Source organism: Pelodiscus sinensis, chromosome 12 (genome assembly GCF_052426305.1).
Source record: "Pelodiscus sinensis isolate ZL-2025 chromosome 12, ASM5242630v1, whole genome shotgun sequence".
NCBI classification, from domain to species: domain Eukaryota; kingdom Metazoa; phylum Chordata; order Testudines; family Trionychidae; genus Pelodiscus; species Pelodiscus sinensis.
The window spans coordinates 37718142-37743190 of NC_143063.1; the positions used below are offsets into that span (position 1 = coordinate 37718142).

Here is a 25049-nt window from a genome sequence, read left to right on the forward strand (position 1 = left end):
TTGCTCATTCAGATAGCCAGATCTAAAATAGCAGAACCTAGTATTCTATTTGGCAGCATCTAGCCAGCCAAGTATACCTAGCATAGAAAAGAAAGTATTCACATTATACTCCAGGGAGAGAAAAGGAAAGAGGGGAACTTCCTGACCTCTAAAATGCTTACCTGCCTACCAGTGCTGATAGGATGAGCAAATTTCCTTGGCTGTGGCATATCACTTTGTCATCTCTTATTAACATTTCCTTTCCTGGTCTCTCTAGTACATGGATAAAGATATACCAGCCTGAATATTGTTAAATTGTAAAAATATGGCTACATTTAAAATGACTGTACAAAATATCCATTAAGGGAAATGCATGTTGGATAAAAAGGAGCAAACTGTGCTCTCAAGTAGACCAATGCAACCTCATTGTGATCAGATAATCACATTGATTCAGATCCCCTAATGTCTTTATACACCTAGTTCCTATTGAAGTCAAAGGGAATGAGATGTTTAAATATCTCTGAAGAGCTGGACCACTGCTGTGCTCCTATCATGTACATTCATTTATTAATGTGTATATTTGCATCAATCACAAATCATAATCAATTCACAATCAATTGCAAATACAAGTACCTTAATTTACCACTTCTAACACACTTTGATATCAGAATTTCTGAAAGGAACATTTTAAAATAGGTTCTCTGCAAACATTAGTAAATATTTTATTTGTATCCTCTATGAAGATAGTGAGGTGGATTTGAAGACTAAATCCAGCTATTGTAGTGTGAAACAAAGGGAGTTTGGTCCTGCTTTTAGAGATTTTATAAACACAGCCTTAACTACCATTCCACTTGTCATTTCTTGAAAAAAATGACTCTGGAGTAATACTCTCTAGTGTCTATATTGTCACTCATAATTTTAGTATGTGAGTGCCAATATCTTATACCAACACATTACTAATTATGATTTGATTATTAGTATTTTTAAAGCTGTTTTGCTTTCTTGAAATATTGTGTGCTAAATATATTCATGTAGACACATTAATGTGTATTTGGGAAGTTAAATAATATGAATATGCCTTGAACGCATAAGTCAGAACCCTGACACATTCTCTAGCACAATGTGACCACTGCAGTGTTCCCTGTGTACTGGGCACTTGTGAGGCCACTCAGGAGATATTCAAATGCCACCCAGCTGATTAGCAGAGTACCCACACGTAGGTTTTTTGTTTCTAGTGGTGGTCCATATTTGCACATGCCTTGGTGTACATAATACAATTTATTCTGCACGTGTATGGAAAATAATAGAGGGAACATTGGGCCACTGTACAACCCCCCATTACTAGTATGAATTGAGACATTTTGAAGCTAACAGAACAAAAGTGGTAGTTTTTGGTATTAAAGCCTGGATTTTTTTCTATTTACAGTACATTAGGGAAATCTACAGTGATCAGTGGGCCATAGGCTTATCTGTTTGAGGTATTGCTTTAGGCCCCACGAGCACTTCAATATGTGCATAACTTTAAGTACGTGAACAGTGGAGTTCACATGTTGGGTACATTCAGTATGAGCCTGAATCTCTTGAAGGTCAATGGAACTGAAACTTCTGAGCCCCAGAACCTCAACAACGTTTAGGCTCCTCACTTTATTGAGGAGCTGAGCCTATCTGTCTGAGTTGCTTTTGAAAATGAGACCCAGGTTGCATTTTAGGAATTGTTTCCATTAGTGTCTGGAGGGCTTTTTTATAAAGCATGCACTTTAGTGAAAAGTGGTTTCTTTTTCTATGTTGTTCCCCTTAGATGAGTTTCTTTATTTATATATTTATGCAGTGGTGTGTGTTAGAAGGTGAAATGGGCTAGTTTAAGAAAGAGCTTTAGGGACTGCAGCCCATGGTCCTGAGGTTAGAGCTAAAACCCCTGGCTGTGTCTAGACTGGCATGATTTTGCAGAAATACTTTTAACTGAAAAGTTTTTCCGTTAAAAGTATTTCCACAAAAGAGCGTCTAGATTGGCACAGATGCTTTTGCGCAAAAGCATCCATGCCCAGTATAGATGCGCTTTTGCACAAGAAAGCTCCGATGGCCATTTTAGCCATCAGGCTTTCTTGCGCAAAAAATTAAGGTGCCTGTCTACACTGGCCCTCTTGCGCAAATATTCTTGCACAAGAGGACTTAGCCCTGAGTGGGAGCGTCAAAGTATTTGAGCAAGAAGCACTGAATTCTTACATTAGAACATCAGTGCTCTTGCGCAAATTCAAGCGGCCAGTGTAGAAAGGTGCCAGTCTAGATGCACCCCCTGTGTTTCTGGCCAGCCCTTCCTGGCAGAGTGGGGAGAGGCTGTTTGACACACTGCCATACCCCTTCCTCCCAGTTGGAGTCAGGGAAGCTCTGTCCCTGCACAGCCCTCTCTTGGAGGCTCTGCCCTCACAACTCCCATTGGCTGAGAATCATGGCAGTGCAGAAAAGTGTAGGGGGGATTGGATGTGAGGGGGGCTGCCTTCAGGAGAACATAGGGCAGTGCAGCCTGCACTACTACCTATCCACCGTCCCAAAAGGGAGCTGCTGCAGTAAGCACCTGACACTCTAATCCCCAGCCCTGAGCCTTGTACCCTAACTCCCTCCCTGACCCCACACCCCAAGCATCAGCCCTGAGTCCCCTCCTGCACTCTAAATCCCACCCAGATCCTGTCATGCACCCCAAATGCCTGACCTCCAGCCCCATCCTAGAGACCACATCCCCATTCCAAGCCCTCACCCCATCCGCACTCTATAGCCTCAACCTATAGCCCCTTCCTACTTTCTGAATCCCTCAAATCTGGCCCCACCCTGGAGTGTAGGAGGCCCCACAAATTCTAATAATCCTGGGCCCCCAGAGGAGTGGCCCTGCACACAGCAGGGAGATTCCTCCCCGAAATGAAGAGCTGCTCTTAGTAAAATGCCACAAAAGCTCAGGGGCCATTCATGGCAAGGGGCTATGTTGGGGTAGCTTGGTTAATTGTAACGAGGTCTGCATTTTACCTCCTTTTTCCGATTCTTAGATGGACAAATCTCTTTCCCAAGGGAGGAAGCAGTGCGTTATACCCACTAGGATCTGGCAACAGGGGCTAGGATAATCTCCTGACTCCCAGCTCTCAATCCAACACGATCTGAAGGGAGAGACCCTATGCGCATCCTGCCCGTCGCTGCTCGCTCTCTGGGCAGGTCAGGAGCAGAGCTGACTCACACCTGCCCACATCCAGCGTAGATAGAGCCCGGTTTCTTTCTAATACCAGGCTGGCTGAGAAATGCGCAGTAAACCCATATATCCTGGGCTGAAGTCCCCTGCTAATGGGTAGAGAATCTCCAGGCCATAATTCCCCCCGCCCAGGGCTTCCCCACCAACCCTTCTGCCCATGACAAACTACGCAGCCCGGGAGCTGTCTAGATCCGCGGGTAATTGTCACATCGGGAGGGGGAGGAGGTCTGGATCAACTCCTCATAGATTAGCTGGAAGCGAGGCGTTTACACGGAGGCTACCTGCAGGGCTGGTGATTCGTGTTGCGCAGCTACTCTGTGCATTGCGGTAGGGCTGGAAGGACCAGAGCCCCATTCCACCAGCTGCAGCCATTGCACAGCTAAGCATCCTCCACATTCAACAGGAGGGAGAGGCTGAGCGCAGCCCCCTGCGCCTCCGCCGCCGCCTTTGCATCCCGCCAGCCCCTCGCCATGGCCAAGGAAGGAGCAGAGAAAGCGGAGGAGACGGAGCAGATGATAGAGAAGGAGGGAGGCAAGGAAGCTGCCGAGGGCAGCGGCAGCCAGCGGGCAGGGGACACCAAGGAGATGCGAGCCGTGCTGCTGTCTGGCTTCGGGGGGCTCAACAAGCTCCGGGTGTCCAAGAAAGTCATGCCGGAGCCTCAGGAAGGGGAGCTCAAAATCCGAGTCAAAGCCTGGTCCAGTATCGCTTCTCTCTGCCTCTCCCCACCCCCCTAGGCAGTAGCTTCCCCCCTCCCCCCATCCCCGTCTTGTGATTGTGGTATTGGTGTCTGGGACTGGGGTGGGACCCTGGCCATTTGTAATGCATGGGGAAGGAAAGGGGAATGGGACCAGAGAAAAGCGGGGGAGGAAGGAGAAATAGCCACACACTCCCTCTTTCACAGAAAAGCATGGCCCTATGGTCTTTCAAACCCCCATTCTTTTAAATCCCTCTCCCTCGCCTTTGGTCTGACAGTCCCAGGAAACCTCTGGCAGTCCAGCCTCTGGACTTGTAACTTGACATGTATGTAACTTGACATGTATGTGTGTGCCTATGTTCCTGCGTGGTGATTTCTGCATGTTAAAGCACTAGTTTTCCTGCCCCTTTCCATTCCTTTTGGAGAAGGCAGGCAGTAAATGGCAATCTACCTCTGTGTTTGCTATTAAACTGGTTACCCTGCTCCCCGCCCCAGCTCTATGACTTTGCAGTTCACTGTGTTTATCAGATTTCTGTGCTGATCCCTCTGTCTGTAAAGTTTATCTTTAGTTGTTACTATTTTGCAGGCTGTCCTAAGTTTCCCTTTGTTGGAAATTACAAATTGGAGCTCTCTGTGGTTATTTGATTTGGTTTCTCTCCCCAGTCTGAATTCAAGAAGCAGTTAATTATTTCATTAACTTCACTCATTTACCTTTTCTCCCAGAATGGAACCCCACCTTGCAGTTAGGTTGGCAGTTTCTTTCTTCCATTGCAATTGCCTTTCCCATATCTCTCGCTAACTTCAGAAGCTTACATTTTATTTTCATTTGACAGCTCCAGAGAACAAAATTACTGAGAGTGGTTTTGTACCAAATTTTATTTTCTCTGGACAAGCCAAAGATTAAGGCAGTCATGGGTGTTTGTGCTGCAAGCAGTTATTTCATTTCTCATGATGCCTAAAGAAAATAATGTCGCATTTAATGTCTGAGTTTCTTTGAGCTGATTGGGAGAATTGGGGATACTTGGCCAGCTATACTTGGGGTTTGTTTTTTGTCTGAGAAATGTTGGTCAATATCTGATTGGCTGCTATACTGCTGAGTAGCATGACCTTTCCTTTCCATACCTGCCATTATTTCCCCCACTAGATACTACCATTGCCATTTTTTTTAAGTTTCTCATTGAGCGCTGGCAGTAGATCAAGGCAACTCTCCCCCCTACTATCCCCCAAGTTCTTGTGAGGAACTGATGGATGGTTAGTGGTGACCAGTTAGGTTCTAGAAGTGTTTGGTCCAAACCTTTTTGTTAACAGTCTTTCAGCCAATCTAGTATGACTCTTTTTTTGCCCTTAAGCTGCATAAATTTATAATGAACAGAAACTCAAACCTAGAACTTGTATGTGCACAGAACTTCCTTTGAAGTCATGGGCTTTTCAGGCCAGAAAGAACTATCTAGTTTGATTTCCTGCATAATAAAGGCCATAGAATTTTCCCTAAATGTCAATGGCAGTGAGGCCTTCTGTGCACAAAGACAGAGCACTGTGGTCACACACTGTGGAATTCTGCTGCTATGTAAATACTCTGGTATTTGTGGACATGAAGGTGAAGGCTTAGGTGGTTATTTTAGAAACTACTGACAGTGAAAATGACACTGGTTTATGGCCATGATGAGTTTGTTTTTAATCAGTGTATTCAGAGTATCACTAAACTTGCTGCATTCTGATAGGTTTGCAAAACAGAAACATTGACTATACATCTGTCTGTTGGGCACTGGCTTTTCCTTATTGTGTATTTTATGAATCAGCTGGTCCATTATTGATGAGTGGGTTTTTTTTTTCCTCCTCACATTCTTCAGTGAATTATGGTCAGCTATCCAGCAACCTGAATGATTAATATAGATACAGGACAGAATTTTGCCTCTTTTTTTTTTTTTTTTTTTTTTTAAGTGTCTTGCAGAATATGGGTACTCTGGGAAATAAATGAAAACAAGTCCATATTGTCTATATTGAATATAGTGAAACCTGCTTGGTGGTTTTTGTCTGTAAAATCAGGGTTTGGTGAATATTGAGCAGAGCTGTAATGTCTTTTCACTGAGCATTTTCAATCATTAAATATTTAGCAGTTAACATTTCTAACTTTGAATTTGGTATGTGTCTGTGTTCCTTTTAAAACGCATAAGCGATGGACAGAACTTACTTCCATTTATGCACATGAATTTCTTTTTCATCATGACAGCAATCCTCTGTGTTACAAAGAACAGTAGTTACCTGTGTAGTGAATACTTAGCTGTAAAATAATTAGCTTTCCAAAGGTTTTGTTGCTGTTGCTAAACTCTTTGAGGTGTACCCTCACTGATTTTTTTTTTTTTTTTTATCACTTGCATAAATTACTGGTTTGGAGTTAGTCAGATCACTTATTGCACTATATATTTTTGAAGCTGTAGCACAGTTCAAGGAGGAGGAATGTGCAGATAGCCTTTCATCTATGTCTGTTCTCAGCTGGAAATGGGCACAGAGGGTAAGAGAGAGGATCAGATGGCCAAAGCTTGTTTTGAGCCACTGGTGGGAAGGGATTAGGTCATTGACCCTTGTATTTGCAGCTGGTAAGGAGAGAAGAGGGAGGAAAAAATGGTGCTAGCTGCATGGGTTTGGGTGGGAGGCTGGCGGACGAGATGATGAAAATGCCTGCTGTGGCCACTGTAGTGTGCCCTTTATAATATATAAGATGCAGAATGAGCTTCCCTCAAATTGACGTAGTTGAATGTATTACTCAGAACAAGCAATGTAAGGATAGCAGCTTCCAGTAAATGGGGCTTTATAGATGGGTTTTTAGGAGGGAGGAGAGAGGGAAAGAATTAACCAACCAATACAGCTTTTGCTAAATATTAGTTAGAAAACATTGTAAGAGGCACAGGTACCTGAACAGTTAAACATACTCATTGCATGAATCAAGACACTTACATTTTGCCTTCCTGTTTCAGAGCATATGAATAGGAAAAAATTGGGACCTGTGGTAGTGTTGCTAATCACATTTAAACCAGACAAATCGCGCTTTTTTTTTTTTTAGAAGTCCTGAAATATCAATGATTTGCCTGAAAGTGTCTTCCATTTGTGATGAGTCATACGCTAGCCTCATTCAGTGATTAAGAGATGAAGCAATAGTCAGTGACTGACCTGAATCACAGCTTTTGCATATTCCCTATAATAATTTCTTGATTGATAATGATGGTGCTGCTATATTTACTTGTTTATTTTGTCTGTGTCTAACAAAATGCGTGAGTTCGTATGGATTTCAAGAGCAGATAAACAGCTAGAACAAACCTATCCCAATTACAGAAGTGAGTAGAAGACAGGTTATGATCTCATATAATAACCTACCTCCCTTTATTTATTTTTCATCAATGATATAGTAGCTGTTGCTGCTGCTCTTCATGATGCATATGTGTTGATGGGAGACAGAGGTGACCCCTTTTTGCCTCCTTGGCATTTGTGGAGAAACAGAGCGGTCTCCTAAATTAGAAGCAAGTGAAAGAAATCCCATGTGTAACAGAGTAGCACATCATGTCAAGTGTATTCTTATAGAGTTCTTATTTGCATTTCCTTTTATTTAGAGAAACACTTGAAACTAAGTTTTGCTTGTAAAAAAAAAATTGGGAGGTTTCATGATTTCAGAAGTCACTTTAGGTAATTTAGGCACCTAACTTAAATTGATTTCAGTGCAAGTTAGGAACTTACATTTATCTTTGAGGATCTGTGCCACATGGCTTTGACTGTCTCCTTACTTGCACTGATATTAATCCAGTAACTTCAGTGGGGTTACTCCTGAGTTACACCAGAGTCTGCAAGAAAATCAGATCCACAAGATAGTATCGCCCCAACATGGAACATGAAGAGCACCCTTCGGTGTTGGAATTGTGTTTAGACAGGGGCCAAGGACTGCACAATTCAGGGTCCTGGAATGCGAAGCCCCACACTAGATGAGGAAGGATAAAGGAAACATTCTGTTTCCACCCCCAGACTTGTAGAGATTATCTGGGAACAGTAACACAGCCACAAAACCCTCCATTTTAGGGAACCAAGAAATTCCACACTCCCATAAAGGAGTAAATGAATGTGGAGCTTCAGAACAGTTGCAGTAATACTGGGTTAGGAATTAAGGTACACCACCCACTCTGTTGTGAGCAATCCCTTGCCCCACTGACAGAACAATCAAGGGGGGAGGGTGGATCCAGCGCATGAAGTTCGGCTTTTGACATGCTTGTTAATATCGCTGCTATTTCACAGAATGTGCCTGCAAAACCCCTGCCTGAATACTCTGTTCTTGGGATTAGTTACTTGAATCATTCTGTGCCTTCCTCCTCAGACTTCAATTGCATCCAAACTTTGACTTAAAATGAAAACTATAGTTTGATCAGTGCATAGCTCTGTTCTGTTCTCTTTCTCGCTGCATTACCTACTACAGTCCATCCTCTATTAATTCCTGCATATTTCTGAAGTTAGTCAGGAGTTCTGTCCTTATGGAAGGACAGAAAGCAAACATTTATGTATCCATAGTCCTCCTTTGGATCATATCCCTGAGGTGCCATTCAAGTAGTTCACAGGGGAAATTGAAATTACCCATAATGAATTGTCCCTGCAGACTTTCAGTGTTGTCAACCTCCTTAAAATCTTCTATAGCTATGCTAATATGTCTCTTACCTTAGACTTTCAACCATAGAGGTTTCACCCTATGGTCAGCTCCCAAATGCTCTCAAAACCCAGGGTTTTTTTGCATTCCCAACCTTTGAGGAAATTTGAATGTGAACTTTGTAGCTCTCAAGCAACATCTCCCTTGCTTCTCTGCACAAAGGGGGGCTTTCAAGCAACTTCTCCCTCTTACATACAGCATAAGCAGGGATTGCCATACATTATAACATAGAACAGTATTCATATCCCTTGTTCAAAAATGAAAGTGATTATATAGTTGTGTGCTTATTCTTCGTATGCCTCTTAGTCATTGTCCAAATTACAGCAAGGCATCTATATACAGCTAATAAAGTGGAGGCTACAGCTTTCAAATATCAGAAGGTTGTAGCACGTACTCTAGACCACAACTTGAAAAGACTATTCCTTTATGAATTCTATATTTGGGAGAGTTTGCGTCTGTCCATGTGAGAGTCTGTTTGTTCAATAACTCCTCCTAAATGGTAAGAGCTAGGACCACCAAATCTGGTATGCAGCTTCCTCTCATCATGACTTAAAGTATGGTAAGGATAATGAGATGTGTGTGAAATATAATTGTTTCTAATCAACCAAAAAGGGAGGGCTGTGAGAACAGGGTCAGTTATACTCCTAAATGACCACAGAAGCCGATTGGCGGATTCCTATCGCCCCAGGCTGGCCCCAGGGATCCCCCTCGCCCTGTCCCCACACCTCCCAGTCTCCTGTCCTGAAGGACCTGAGAAACCCCGGATAAAGCTTCTAGTTCCAGATGATGAAGGCAACCTGCCCCTTTCAAATTAGAGAAGGCATAAGGAATTTTAAGGACGGATTTCATAAGGACTAATATTGCACAGATAATTCACAGACTAGCAACGTACCTCTGAAAACTCAAGTTCAAATTTACCTTAAGCTCATTTTTAATCTTTAAATAAGCTTATTGGCCTCATCACAGAGCCCTGTTCTGATCTGAGTTATCTCACTGATGCTGATGAGGATTGTACAAATGGCTTCATGAAATGCTTAGAAAAATGGAGGTTCAAATCAGGCCAGGAATAATTCAGAGGAATGAAACTTTGCCCAGATTTCCCTCTTTGGACATATATTATACAAGCCCTTTTTGATAAATGTCATGTATCCAAAATATTTCTCCTGACAAATTACCAGGAACATTCAAAGATATATGGGAACAAGTCATATACAAGAGAATAAAAATGTGATGAAGAGGGAAGAAGCTATATCGTGTATGACTGAAGTATTTAAATAGCTGGGCCAAAATCAAACTTACTCAGCTATTAACTAAATGATAATTAATTAAATAATACAAAATCTGTCATTTCCCCAATATCACAATTATTTTAAGACTGCCAAACAAAATAATTTAATGAGATTTTTTAAAGTTGTGGTTAATTTCATGGTTAAACAATAATATAATACACATTTAAATTTATAAATATTTTTTCATGTTCTAGATTCTCAAATATATTGATTTCTATTACAAAATCATACAAATTGGTGCTTACTTTTCTTTTTTTAAACAAATATTGGCACTATAAAAAGGTTTTTAAAAAAGCCCTACAAGTCAAAGCCGGAAGGGGAATATGAATGTTTAGCATATCTGGCACATAAATACCTTGCAAGGTCAGGTATAATACTGCCATGTGATGGCCTGTTCTCATTTTCAGGTGACATTGTGAAGAAGAAGAGGGCAGCATTATCTCCCATTGTTATGCTTATAAGAAGCATAAGGGATCTTTTTAGGGGGAAAGGCAATAAGCCATGTTTATTGAGAATACAAAACAAGAAGCGCGCGCGCACACACACACACACACACACACACACACCCACACCCCACCCCCCCCCCCAGTCCTGGTGACCTTGTTATAGTTTCCAGTCTATGGCTCAGATCAATCCTAGTAGCCAATTAGAATGGGCCCAAGTAGAGGAGCTGGCTTCCGTCGGTCGTGATTCCGATGCTTTGAGGCTGTTGGCAGGATGAATGTAAAGTTTCATGGCATGACACCCCATCTATAGGAATCCCTTCTCATGCGAGTCCATGGATGTTGCTTCACAACATATGCTTATCTGGAGATTGTTTTCATTAGTTTTTTTAACAACATTCTGCTGACAGCTTTTCTGAGTATTGCCCTACCCTAGTTTCTATGGGATTTGGTATCTTCTAACTTCTGGTCATCAATCTGCTCCTCCTCAGTTATCCCATACGATGGGAACATTTGATAGTTGCTCAGTACTCCTGAGTCCCTGGCTCCTCTCTAGCCATTTGGATGCTAATATAGCCTTCAAGTTTATCCCTCTTTAAACACTCACGTTTGTCACTGACACAAAAAAAAGTACATGGTTGTTTTTGTAAAGACAGGCTTAGTAAAACATTCTAAGAGTAAAGTAACTATTTCTATTGTAAATACTTCCATAATACAAAAAACATTCTTGCACTCCTACAGAGAAGAGCAGTCCTAAGAGTAAGAGGGTAACCACAGTGAGTCATGATGAGGACCCTTCTTGGTCTGTTCCTGCCGTCACATGAGTAACAAAACAGAGGCAGCCTGTTTAATGCAGATTTACTAATGGGACTAGGCAGTTCCTTCCTGCTAGTCAGAAAGGGTGACTAGCAAGGTACACTGAGTAACATTACATTGCATAAGGCTATATTTTGGCTACACCAAAAATGTAAACAAACGTGTTTGTCTCAGTAATTGGCTGGACAAAAACTGGGATTATGCAGACTTGTAGGGTCTAAAGTTGTTGTTTTTGGTTTTGAGTGCACTTTGTTTTAAAAAACAAACCCAAATTCTACATTTGTAAGGTTCATTCTCATGATACATATATTTCACTACTGAAGTGGTCCCTCTAATTTTTTCCACCCCTGAGTAGAATGAATTTTCTTATGTATGCCAAAGTGGAGGTGATGTGCAACATGGAGGTGATATGCAACACATCACCTTCATAGTGGTGCACATGACAAAACTGAAGCGGCAGAAGTGAGGCCAAGGGATTCTGAGTGTGAGAGGGTGCTCCAGCCTGGGACAGAGGGTTGGGCTCGGGGGGGGGGGTGCAGGCTCTGGGGTGGGGCTGGGCATAAGGGCTGTAGGTGCAGAAGGGGGCTCCAGGATTGGGGAGGGGCTCAGCTGGGAGTTGGGGTGTAGGAGAGGGTACAGGCTGGCCATGTGGGTTTTGAGGTAGGGCTGGGGATGAGGGCTTTGTTGTGAAGGAAGGTGCTCAGGGATGGAGGCTCAATATAGCGCAAGGTGTTGGGGCTCGGACTTACCTAGGTGGGCTCCATGCTGGGGCCAGTGGGGAGGGGTTCCCTTCCGCTGGCCTGCAGTTCCCTGCTGGGCCAACAGCTTTGGGGCTTAGGCAGAACAATCTCTCCCTGTTGCTGGAGCTCTCTCCCCTGAGCCCCAGTGAAGGGCTTAACACCGGGGTCTCCAACCTTTTTAAGCACAAGATCACTTTTTGAATTTAAGGGCAATACAAGATCTACCTCAAACCCAAATACCCTTGCTCCACCTCCTTCCCACCCCTTCTCTGAAGCCCCACCCCTGCTCACTCCATCCTTCCCCCCCTTGCCCATCCTCACTCAGTTTCACCATCCTGGGGCAGAGGGTTGGGGTGCAGGCTCTGGGCTTGGATTAAAGGATCTGGAGTGTGAGGGGGACTCCGAGCTGAGCTTGGGGCAGGCATTTGGGATGTAGGAGGGGTTCTAGGTACAGGCTGTGGGACGGCGTTTGGATGCAGGGGCGCTAGAGCAGGGGCTTGGGGAGCAGGAGGGGGTTCATGACTGGGGCAGGAGTTTGGGATGTGGGCTCCAGCTGGGCATTGCTTACCTCAGGTGGCTCCTGGGTAGTGGGGCTAAGTCAGGCTCACCCCTGCCCTGGCCCTGGACCACTCCCTAAAGCAGCCAGCAAACTCCCTCCATCCCAAGTCCTGTTGTGCCCCCTCTCTGCTCTGTGGAGAAAGGATACAGAGTGGGAGAGGGGGCACCTTGACATCTGTCCCTCCACTGCCCTGCCCAGAAAATAGGAGGCTCCCCAGAGGGAGGGGCAGCTCCAAGGCAAAGGGCAGGAGATGAGCAGCCAAACCAGTCAGGATCACCTGTCAGAGGCTCCAAGATCCACCAATAGATCCCGATCTACTGGTTGGGGACCACTGGCTTAACAGCTACTGCATGGGGCTTAATGGGAAGCTACACAGCTGCATGGCCATGCAGCTTAGAGGGGAGCTATCCACTATAGTGCTTGTATTTTTCAACTCACCTCGTGCTATTGATTTTGTTTATCTTTTACAGTGCAAATACTTGTAATAAAAAATAATATAAAGTGAGCACCGTGCACTTTGTATTCTGTGTATTAATTTTAAGCATATTTGAAGATATAGGAAAATAGAAGTACTAATAATAAATTTAAGTTGGGACTCTAAAATGGCTGTGTTAATTGTATTTTTAAATGGTAAATCACAACTATTTTAATCTAATTTGTTTTGCATTAATTTTGAGCTAACTATGATAGCCTTTTTTGTTCAATTCTGCACCTTCGTGTTCCTTATCTATCATCTTCTAGTAAAAAATTTATATTAATAGAGATGCATTTTTGTCTTACTACTGCTACAGTTTCCTGTGGATAAAGACAAGAAGTAAAGAAGTGGTTTGTTAGAGTTATGTGGTCAGGTTCATAATTGAAAACATGCCCTTTCAAAAACCAAGTCTGCCAAGTAATTCCATGAGAGAGAGTAGATGCATAAGTGCTGACGACTTGAGGTGTGTGTGGTATATACGTAATACCATTTGTTTTTCTCACAGTCATAGAACTGCTGTCTGTGTGCTCCCTACCTGCTCTAATGTCATAACCTAATTCCTATGCTTGCTTTTACATCTCCATCCTTAGTTATGCAGTGGGAGAAGAACCTACGAAGGTTTATTTAGATAATTTCTGTAAAGCACTCAAATGGGGAAGAGGGGAATCTAGACCGGGGTGGCCAACGCATGGCTCTCAAGCTGCATACAGCTTTTTTCTCCGAGATATGTGACTCTTACTAGTTCTGAGCCGCGCACCCAGACTGCTTACAGCAGGCCTCTCTTTTCATGCTCCCCAGTGCCTGCAGAGAGAAGCGTGTGGTGGCGGCTATGGTGAGACCCAGGCATTGGGTTAGAGCGGAGGAGGTCTGGGGGTGCCTGGCTCTGGGGGAGAGAAGAGGGATTGGGTTAAAGCAAGAGGGGAGGAGGGGCTAAAGCACCTTAAACTCAAAGTCTTCATGGATGCAGAATAAGGCAGCCAACACAGATGTCATATTTAAATTCCAGGGTGCCAAAAAAAAAAAAAATCACCATGTACCTGGTTTACACTGTGTTTCTTTAAAGAAAATCCAAAGCTATTGTTTGCCAGGCTGAAGCAATTCTGAGATATGAGTCTCTCCTTTATTGTTTTTGAACCTTTCATATTTGCAGTTAAGGACAGATCTGAATTTGTGGAACTGTTTAAAAAAAAAAAAAAAAAAAGCCATAGTCTTCATATGATTAAAAATAAAATGAGGAAACCATATCAGAAATCAACAAATTGGAGTGAAACAGGCACTTCAAATTGTGCTAATTTACTTCTCAGTTCAGTTTAATTTTTAAAAACTCACAGGACATAATAGGGCAGTAGTGTTTAAATTTAAAATACATGCTGGGGATGGGGTTTTTTTTTTAGTGTGAGATCACTGTATTTTTAAAGGTGTTTTTTTTTCCCTTTTAATTTTGATGTTTGTTCCTTGTCAAGTTCTCTGAAGATCTATGGAATGGCCATTAATTTAAGTGACTAGAGACCTTTTTTTCATTGGTTTATTGAGACTTTTATTGTTTTTTTTTGTTTTGTTTTTTGTCCAAAATGTCCTGTAATGTTGTTTTTATTGCTACATTTTGTGTAATCTATCTAATCTATCTATTGATATATAATACGTGGCTCTTTGCAGCTATTTTGGCTCTTCATCTCTAACTGGCTGGCCACCCCGATCTAGACAATGGTCACCAGTGAAGTCAACATTTGTGAACAATGTGGTTCGATATTTTCAAATGGTGATCACTGTGTGTGTCATTCATTTTCTTATAATTAGTCCCCAAAGTTCTTTATCATTGTCCATTTTCTTACTGTATACATACCATTACAGAAGGTGAATTGCTTTGATAGCTTTCTGGTAAGACACAGCCTTTCCACAATCACTTCTAAGCCTTTAGCCTGCAATATGCTGTGTTTCTCCTAATCATTCACACTATAAGTTTAGTCCAGCCACTGTGCACTAGTCTTTTTATGTTTCCATTGTGTCTTGAGGGAGGACTGATGGCCCGGGTGTGTAGGTAGGGGCTATGGGTATGGGAGGACTCCATTTCCCCTTAAGTATGGTGGTGGGAGTGGTTCCATGCTCCTGATGAGGGCGAGTTCTTAGCTGGAAGAGGCCAGAACAGCCAGCCCTCAGCATTGCCTGGAGTGCATCACCCTGCCTACGCCCACAGCCCTTAGAACTGCACAGTGCTCCTGTGGCAATTCAATAGCCTGGGCCCTCAGGTACTGCCATCGAACCCTTTTGCATAGCTGGGCCCCTGGGCAGTTTCCCCTTCGGTTCTCCCTGTTGATCGGCCTGCTTCTCGTAGAAGTCCAAGAGAGGATATGAGCACTGGTGGAATAAAAAACTGCACATTGCAATGTCAGTCATGGGATGCTCATATCAATTCTGCACAAATCAAGGATGGGTTGGGATCCCTTTTAACATTTTACCTACAAATGCCTGCAATTTTAAATGAGATGGAATTGGCCCTGACAATCTAGAAGTGTCTTGTTCTCATGGTGTCACTTTCTCTCCATCCTGTTTCATGTTTATCAGGTCTGTCCATGTTTCTATTAGTATCCAGATGAAAGCCATGATCTTGGAAACACTTACGCATGAGTGACTTTGTGTGTGAGCAATCAGTGGTTCTACTTGCGTATGTGAGATGACTCATGTGCATAACTTTGCAGAATACAGGGCTTTAGTATACATCTCTCTAGCTGACAGTAATTATGGAGCTGTGCTCTGAAACAATAAAGAGGGGCTGTAGTATATCCCAGCTAGTTATGAATGTAAGGAGTCTTCAAAAGTGTGTATGTATGTGGTGTCTGATGTGCCTGGAATCTGTGTAATGGGGCACTGGGTAAACAAATACTTTTCCCTCCATGGTATCTAAAAATGTGCCGCATGTTTTATTTTAATAAAATGAGGTGAGATACAAAGGCAAGGTAAGGAGGCCTCATGATTTTCACAAAATTGAGCATATAAAGAAAGCTTAGCAGTGATTCTTCTGAGCAGCCACCCACATAAAACTTCAAAGACCTAAAGCAATCTTTTGCAAAGACTTTAAAAATGATCAGGTACAAGATCATATATAATAGGCTATTCATGATAATGTATTGGATGCATAGTAAATGCTCACGAATTAGTCTGTTCCTTGCTGAGATAATAGTAGATTCTTCTCTTGTGTAACTCTAGCAATTTCTGTGCAGTTACACCGAAGTTGCATTTGGCCCAAAATATCTATAGTGTATATCAATGGATTACATACAGACTTCTAGCCAATACCTCTTCACTATTTGAAGTCCTTAAAGAATATCTCCAATCACTACTTTGTTAATTCTCTGAAATAAACTGCAGTTCATCGATGCATTCTAGCGAATTTTTAATACTCATTAGCAGGATATGCATGGACAGTTAAGGTGTGTCATGTTGGAGCTATAGAGCTAGATTCCAGCATGTCCAACAGTAAATGTTCAGGTAGACATGTCCCTTGTCCCATACATAGATGTACAACAGTAATGTATCTGATGAAGTGAGTCTTTGCCCATGAAAGTTTATGCTCCAATACATCTGTTAATCTATAAGGTGCCACAGGACTCCTTGTTGCTTTTGCAGATCCAGACTAACATGGCTACCCCTCTGATACTTAACAGTAATGCAGAGACTTAACCATGCCAACCTTGCATGTGCTCTGTATACATTTAATAGTTAACCATCCCTACTTGCGGTAGTAGTCTGCTTTTTTTTACTGATCTCCATATTTTAATATTGAAAGATGGGTGCATATTTCACAATACAGGTTGAACCTCTCTAGTTAAGCACTCTCTAGTCCAGCATCATCTGTGGTCCAGCATGATTTTAGTTAGCTGGATGTCCACTTACCATGGGTCTGGCCACATTTCCTGCAGTCCTTTAGCCACTAGTCTTGGCTCTGTGTTCTGTGCTGTTGTTTAGCTCTGATTTACCCCTATATATCTCATAAGAACCCAGTAAGCAGTAGAAGTAATGCTGCTAGACTATATTGACTACCTGTGGTTTGGCACTGGTCAGGTCCCCAAGATGTGGGATTAGAGAGGTTCAACCTGTAATTAAAAATGTCTTGTAGAGGGCCATGAGATCTCAGGATTAATAATAAAAAGCCTTTCATCTTTGGTTCATTGGTCTGACTCTGATCCAGGTGGTGGTAATCTCTGGTCTGAAACAGCATTTATGACTCTAGTACCACCTCTAACCATAGGGGTTCTGGGTAGCCCTGATCCAGTAGCCCTGTGGGTTTACCCCTACCTTCAGGATGGCCCATGCAGAGTTGAAGTAGAGCCAGATTGTTCCATGAGAGATGTGAATTCCTTCTGCACACCTGCCCATCCATGTGCAGTAGAACAATGAAGCATTTAAAAAACCCCGGAAGCCTTTGGCATCTTTCATTGTCTGGCTAGGTTTCTCTTTCTCCCACACCCATGCTGGTATTCTAATTTTGTTTTTTCTTGTGTTTCTAGTGGTTTAAACTTCATTGATCTGATGGTGCGGCAGGGGAATATCGACAATCCTCCCAAGACGCCGCTTGTTCCTGGGTTTGAGTGCTCCGGGATCGTAGAGACTCTGGGGGACAGTGTAACGGGGTTTGAGGTAATATTTCCTTTATCTCATGGTGTGATCAAGGAAGCAGCATTTGATTAGGACTGTAGAAGAAAGGATTTAAGGCTGGAAGCAGCCACCTTGGCTCACAGTGAGTATTATCTTCAAGCTCGTCTGCCCAGTGAGTCAGTGCTCTGCAAGCCAGGGTGGGATTCTACGGCACACTAGCCTGCTGCATGTGTACTGCCCCTGGGGATCCTTCTACAGCGCACTAAATGTTCTGCAGTGGGCTTAGCCGTATTCTTGTATGAAATAGTTTGAAAGAAGCTTGAAATAGGAATGTGCCCAAGCCCCACAGGGATCTTTTAGTGTGCTGGAGCCGTTAGGATCTAGCAAACCAATGCGCCGTAGATTAATACTCTAGCTTGTTGCACACTAACTCACACCATAGGCAAGCCTCCACTCTGCAGGTTGAAAATGCATTGAAAATGAAGGGTAAGAAACTGCCTAACTGTGGAGTGAAGGGACAGAATGGGGCCATTAAATAGCAGAGGACTCTTCCTTGAAAAAAACAAAACCGTTTTCTTATCTAGCAAGCTAAGATGAAGGCACGCTTTATATGAACTTTGATTAGTAAAGAACTGTGTTTAATCAGAATGAGATCTGAGGGACATTTAAATTTGTGGAAAATATCCCCCAGCTCAACGAAAACCTTATATTCTGTTCAACAAGGACTCACAATGTTTCCCTTTTAAGGAAGGTTGCAGTATTACTTGTTGCTTTTTAGTGCACCAGGAGTCTTTTTTTACTTTTTAATCATTTTATCCCCTTTCTAAAAATTCCCTTAGAAAAGATTTTAGACTGCTATTTTGTGTTTGAAGACCTGCCCAGATTGGCACTTAGAGGCAAGTATCCTTTTAGCAGGCAGAAGTTGAAATAAGTATCATCTAGTTTCTTGTTCTGAATGCTCTATTGCAAAGAAAACTGACTTCAAGGTGCTGGGCAAACATTGCAGAGGAAAAGCCTTATATGAGTGCTCACTGTTGTTAATTATCATTATTGCTTCCCAGAAACTGCATTTTACATTTCTGCATGGGCCAGCTTGCCAGAATTAGTTAATAAAATGATCACAGGCCTTCAAGATTTTTCTAATTCTGATACTGGGATTACTGCAGGCAAAATGCACCGTGTGACAAACATTTAAATGAGATTGCATTTTCAGATTATTATTGAGTGGTGATTCCCCTTATAGAAATAATAAGACATGCTGCATATAAAATTTTTTGGAGGGTAAAATTCATTAGCTACCCCCAAGTGGGATCTTCTGGGATATGATAATGTGGCAGAGGCTGTGAACAGAGCAATCACCGCAATTCGGCCACTCCATTATTGATTGATGTAGCCATCATGCCCTGTCACCTCCTACTCTGCCAGTCATGGCAGCTTCCATTACCTGCATGTCTGTTCCTCCCACTGGTAAGTTTGTGCGTCCTTCTTTACTGCTTCCTATGCATGAGAAGGCCCTTACATTCCTCCTAAAGACTCACTTCTGCCATAATGCTTATGATATGCTGCCAACTGATAATGACTAGGCAGGAAGCCAGCAGGCAAGGCTGAGATCATTTACATTCTCTTGCTATTTATATGTTGAAAAAGCCAAAATAATTGGGCTAGAAATCTGCTAATTTTGTACACAGTCTGTATAAGCATATTTCCTATCACTGTTGCCCTCCTCCACCCTCCCCTATACACTCCCACTGTTGCGTAGGCCCATTTGTTGGGTCCTGATTTAAATTAGATTGTAAACTCAGAGATTCTCTTACACTGCGTTTGTATAATGTCTACAACAGCAGAGCCCTCATTCTGTTGTGAGTGTCGAGGCATTACAGGAGGAGTAATAATAATTTACTCACCCTTCATGCAGGGAAAGGTGAATTTCACCCTATTAGTACAGTGTTAAATGACAATTAAAATAACAGGGATCTCATAACTAGCTGGCAGTAGGTATTTTAAAGCACCTGTATTATGTGTAAAATGTACTGCATCCCACTCTGTTTTCTATCATTTATGTTAAACACCCCTCTTAGCTGAAACCTTCTGTTTCAACTTCCCACAGTACTATCTTGATTTATATATGGGTCCTGCTGAACTAATGTAACGTGGAGGTGTGAATGTCCAGCAGTCCTACTTCAGGAGATACATAAATTATTTTATCATTCTTATCTCTGCAACATGTTGCGTCAGGGTGATGAAATAATCCCTCCTCCTTTTTTTTGGACCCTGGTATTTTTTTCTCTTTTAAAGTAGATACAGGCAGTCCCCGGGTTACATACAAGATAGGGACTATAGGTTTGTTCTTAAGTTGAATTTGTACGTAACTTGGAACTGGCTCCAGATTCAGCCGCTGCTGCTGAAACTGACCAGGGGCTGACCACAGGAAGCCCGAGGCAGAGTTGCTCTGCCCCCGGCTTCCTGGAATCAGCCACTGATCAGTTTCAACAGCGGCTGAATCTGGAGCCTGGGACAGAACAGCTGGGGCGCTGCCGGGTAGGTCCCCCCCCAGGACCAACCCGGCAGCACCCCAGCTGCTCTACCCCAGGCGTTCACAACAAAAGCCTGGTCTGCTGGGGGGGAGACGCACTAGCTGCGCGCCCCCCCCCCAGCAGACCAGGGAGACCCGGAGCAAAGCCACAGAGGCGCGGGACCCCGCTGCCTCCAAGGCTTTGCTCGGGGTGTCCCTGGTCTGCTGGGGACCCCTCCAGCAGACCAGGGACACCCAGAGCAGCTTTTCTCGCCCCGGAGGACGCGGTGGCGGGACCACTGCGTGTCTGGGTGGTCCCGCCGCCCGCGAGTTCCGGGGCGAGAAAAGCCCCATTCGTAAGTGCGGATCCGACTTATGCGGGACTGCCTGTATTGCATAAAGAGCTTTTAGGCAGCAATATTTTTCTTCCACAGCAGCTTTGTGAACAGTGTTCAGTTACTTGCAAGACCGTGGTCCATTTGGTTTCTAAGAGGATCTCATTAAGAATGAGGTTAATGTTGCTTGGAACTATTTTTTCCTTCAAGGCACCACAACTTCTCAGTTACCTCTTTCCTATAGATAATAATATTCATTGTCTGAAATGTGTGCTCCCATATGTGCAGATACAGCATTCTTAAAGTTTTTAATAGCTAGACTCTGCATAAAGCTAAGGAAACACAATCCAGTATATAGAACTAGTATAATGAGATTCTGCTCTGGATTAGATTTTTGTCTGCATTTGTGGCCTAAAGTTCTCTAATCCTTTTGAAATGGAAATCATACAGCTATAGGAGATGAACATTTGCTTGAATACCATTATGCCTGACTGATTATATTGGGTCTCCTTTAAAAGTCATGCTTAAGGACATAAGCTGAACAGGGTAAATCATGCTCACACTGGTAGCACCATCCTCTAATTAAAACAATCCTTTGTAATTTTTAGACACATTTTTACAGAACCCAGCCATTGCTCTGGTTATGTAGTAAAAAGACGTGAGAGAGAAAACTGAGGCACACACGTACACATACACTGCTCAAGAAATGTATTATTCAGATAAAAAAGGCTGCGTCTTGATTGGCATTATTTTCCGGAAATGCTTTTAACAGAAAAGTTTTCCGTTAAAAGCATTTTCGGAACAGAGCTTCTAGATTGGCACGGACGCTTTTCCACAAAAGCACTTTTTGCAGAAAACCAGCCGTGCCAATCTAGACGCGCTTTTCCGCAAAAAAGCCCCAATTGCCATTTTCGCGGTCAGGGCGTTTTTGCGGAAAACAAATCTGAGCTGTCTACACTGGCCCTTTTGCACAAAAACTTTGCGCAAAAGGGACTTTTGCCTGAACGGGAGCAGCATAGTATTTCCGCAAGAAGCACTGATTTCTTACAGTAGGAAGTCAGTGTTTTTGCGGATATTCAAGCGGCCAGTGTAGACAGCTCGCAAGTTTTTACGGAAAAGCGGCTGATTTTCCAGAAAAACTGGCCACACCATATGTGAAAATTAGAGGGAGCTGATGTTTCCACCAAACCTGACAGCATCCCTGTATGCAAGGTCAAAAAGGCCAAAGGTTAAAACCCAGATCTTGTACACTAGTCATAAACGGACTCCATTTCCACGCAGAGCCCCATTGATGTCATTGGGACTCCATGCTGTGCAGGATTAATGTGAGCAGGCTTCGGCCAACGAGCATTAGTCTACAACTGAATTGAGCCTTTCATCTCTGACATAGCCAGAGTAGCAGCCCCAAATTTTAATGTTCTAAAAATGTTCTCTGAGTTGAGTAAAAGCCATCATTCTAGCACAGCCGTTTGATAGCCAGTTCCTGCTTGCCACTGAAATCAATAGGAATTAAACTATTGGATTTCACAGGAAACAGGGCTAAGCCCTCACTGTTTAAGAAACTCTTAATTCTGGTGGTGGTGCTCTGTTACCAAGATCTGAAGTGACATGCTGGTTAAACACTGTAAAATATAATAAAAATGTCCTCAGTAACTGGCAGGAGGGACCTCAGTGCTATACCCCTCAGTTCTGTAACTTTTTTTTAATGGAGCGTATACTCTAAAGTGCTAAAACTTTGTTCCCACCATTCTTCTGCAACACTGTTTAAAACATAGGCACTATTTTAACAGTGAAAGGGGAACAGCAGAACTGTTGCTGATGACACCTTGTTAATATGAAGGACCTTTTGAAAAAGAGGAGGAAATTTGGTGAAATTGAAATGACAATTGTGTTCACCGACTTCATCCTACATGACAAACCTTTCCGCACTGTCACCGGTGCTTTACATTTTAACAAACCTACAGTATTCCAAGGTTGAAGAGATGAAAACATTTTGAAAGGCCAAAAAGCTTTTGCACTGTAAACAGGTTTTCTCAGGCAGTTGTCTCAGCATACCAGCTGCACAGTCATTCTCAAGTTTTCTTTTGTAAGCATAACAGCAAAGGAGAATTAAGTGAAAAGGGCAAAGTTTTGCTCACCTTACTCACATGAGTCCTGCTGAACCCATTTCTGCTCCCACTTACCAGTGTCTTGAAGTTTTCCTATACCGATACAAGTGAGGAGAATTTCCCTTACATTTTCAGACATTCACATTATTATTCTTGGCTGTCCATGGGGAATTGCTGTCTGAATTCTCAGTCAAGGAAGGCCGCTAGATAAATGTATAAAATAGATGTGTCTCCACCTCAGCACAATCCCCAAGAGGCACTTAATGCAGCTAATGTAATCTCACTCCATCTTCAAACTTATCTCCATTTTGTATTTGCTAGCAGCAGTTTTTGTGTGTGTGTGTGTATGTGTGTGTGTGTATGTATGTATGTATGTATTCATTCTACCATAATTGAGTCTGCAATTGCAGGAAAAAAGAAGATTGCATTGCTCCTTTAATTCCTGTGGATAGGAGCTGATTGATTTAGAATTTGGCATAAGAGCCAAAGGACACCAGGCTGATGGTTTGAAGTCCTATTTTAAAGTTATAGGATCAATTCTGTTCAGTTGCACAGATATAAACTCTTCGGGTATGTCTACACTGCAGCGCTTTTGGCATCCCTATATTCCTCACTGTATGAAAGAGGAAGTTTTCTGAAATGTGGACCCATATAGACAGGCCAAATTTCAGAAAAGCCTCTTTAAAAAGGGGGGAGGGGCAGAAAAAGATACACAAATTGCGAACCACAATTTGTGTGTCTCTTTTTTATGTAACCCTGCAGCCTACACATAGCCATAGTTGTTGTACACACTTCAGGGGAATCACTCTGGAAATACATGGATGTAGTTCAGAGCAGAATGTAGCCCCAGTAGTTGAGGGCCTTGGCACATATTGTTTATCTCCAGCAGACAAAGGCAGTTTAAATATCTGCTTAGGTCATGTCTACACTAGACTGGGCAGCTCAATTAAGCCGAGGTTGGCAGCATACCCAAAGCAGGAGGCCAACAGGAACAAATGCTCCCATCGGCTTCCCTTACTCCTCACCAGGAGCAGGAGTACCAGCCACTGGTGGGGGTGCCCTCTGAATTGGATTTCGCCAGTCTTAACTAGACTCACTAAATCAAACTCCAGAAGATTAATTGCAGCAGCGTCAATCTTCCATGGAGTGAAGACGTAGTCTTAGAGTAATATAACTCCAAAGTAAACAGGTAATGCGAGCATTAAAATAAAAATATAATTCACTGGTTCTCAAACTTTTAATATGGTGGTTTATTTCTTAAAATAGGCCTCCCATTCCTATGTCCACAGCTACCTTGCAGCAAATGTATTGCTCAGACAAGCAGCTTGTGAAAAACTCTTAAGGTTAGAAAGGCAAGGTGAAAATAAACACCCTTTCAGATGTTATTTAGTCAAGTCCATTCATTTGGTGTTTCTGTTGTCCTAGTCTTGCGTCTCCAGGCAAAACTTGCCTTCATTAGTAGCAAAGCTCTTCTCACAGCTTGGGCACCCCACTACTCAGATCTTTTGATATCACTTTGTAGTTTCATCCTTCTAGTATTAGTGTTGCCTACAAACACATTTTCACCAAAGAAACAAAGCAACAAAGAAAGAGCTGAAGCTGTTTTTCTGTGTAAAAGTTATATGAAAGCCTCTGGAAAACCTAATAAGCTCAAGACTGGGCTGCAACAAGCATTGCTGCTTCCTAATCATTGTGTCAGAAGCAGATTTGGGGGTAGTCTGTTATCCATGGAGTCTGGTGGGAGAACCTCTAGTCATGTCACTTAAATTGTAATATAGTTATTCATATTTATAGCATATTGCAACTATTCTGATGTGCATGCTTATTGTTCTAATAATCCCAATACCATTTTCTCTATTATTACAGATTGGCGACAGAGTCATGGCTTTCGTAAATTATAACGCATGGGCTGAAGTAGTATGTACCCCAGTAGAATTTGTCTACAAGATTCCTGATGACATGAGTTTTTCTGAAGCTGCTGCCTTTCCTATGAACTTTGTAACTGCCTACATGATGCTCTTTGAAGTGGCCAACCTAAGAGAAGGCATGTCTGTGCTGGTTCACTCTGCAGGGGGTGGTGTGGTAAGTTGGTACATTTAACTCTTCTTGTCCTGTGAGTAGCTGAAAGGATGTGATATATGTTAAAACTCAAGAGGCCTGGGTCTTGAAGTTTCAGATCTAAACTTGCCCATGTGTTGGGAAGGTTTATATCCGGTTTCTCATCTATATAAAGTTAAACGTATCCAAGCATTTATTACATAGGAGGTCTCTGCCTCTTATTTGGCTATCTCGGTAAACTTAAAAGAAACAATGAATTCTGCCTTCCCACTTCAAAGAGCAGGTATTGATTATTGAAATTGCCATGAGTGGGAATGCGGGGGACTGGACTAGATGACCTCTCAGGGTCCCATCCAATCCTATGATTCTCTGATTGGATTCAGTGATTATGGGATAGAGATTTTGTCTGTGAATCTGTGTTCAGGGGGCAGATGATATTCATGGAACAGTCTCTGTGCTTCTGCGCACAACCTGGAAAGGGGATTCTGTATCTTCTGCAACAAGGGAAAAACTTAAGGCCAAGCCTGAAGTCAAT

The 25049-nt window shown here is 42.7% G+C and overlaps 1 protein-coding gene across 1 annotated transcript in view; it reads left to right on the top strand.

The window, feature by feature from the left end:
- Positions 1–3540: 3540 nt before the first annotated feature.
- The window catches only part of VAT1L (vesicle amine transport 1 like), a 97673-nt gene continuing 76164 nt past the window's right edge, over positions 3541–25049 (top strand). Inside the window, exons 1-3 of the mRNA XM_006122434.5 lie at positions 3541–3905; positions 17414–17543; positions 24323–24538. Of these exons, the coding sequence (XP_006122496.1) occupies positions 3682–3905; positions 17414–17543; positions 24323–24538 (570 nt within the window). The 5' untranslated portion in view covers positions 3541–3681. The remainder of the gene's footprint in view (positions 3906–17413; positions 17544–24322; positions 24539–25049) is intronic.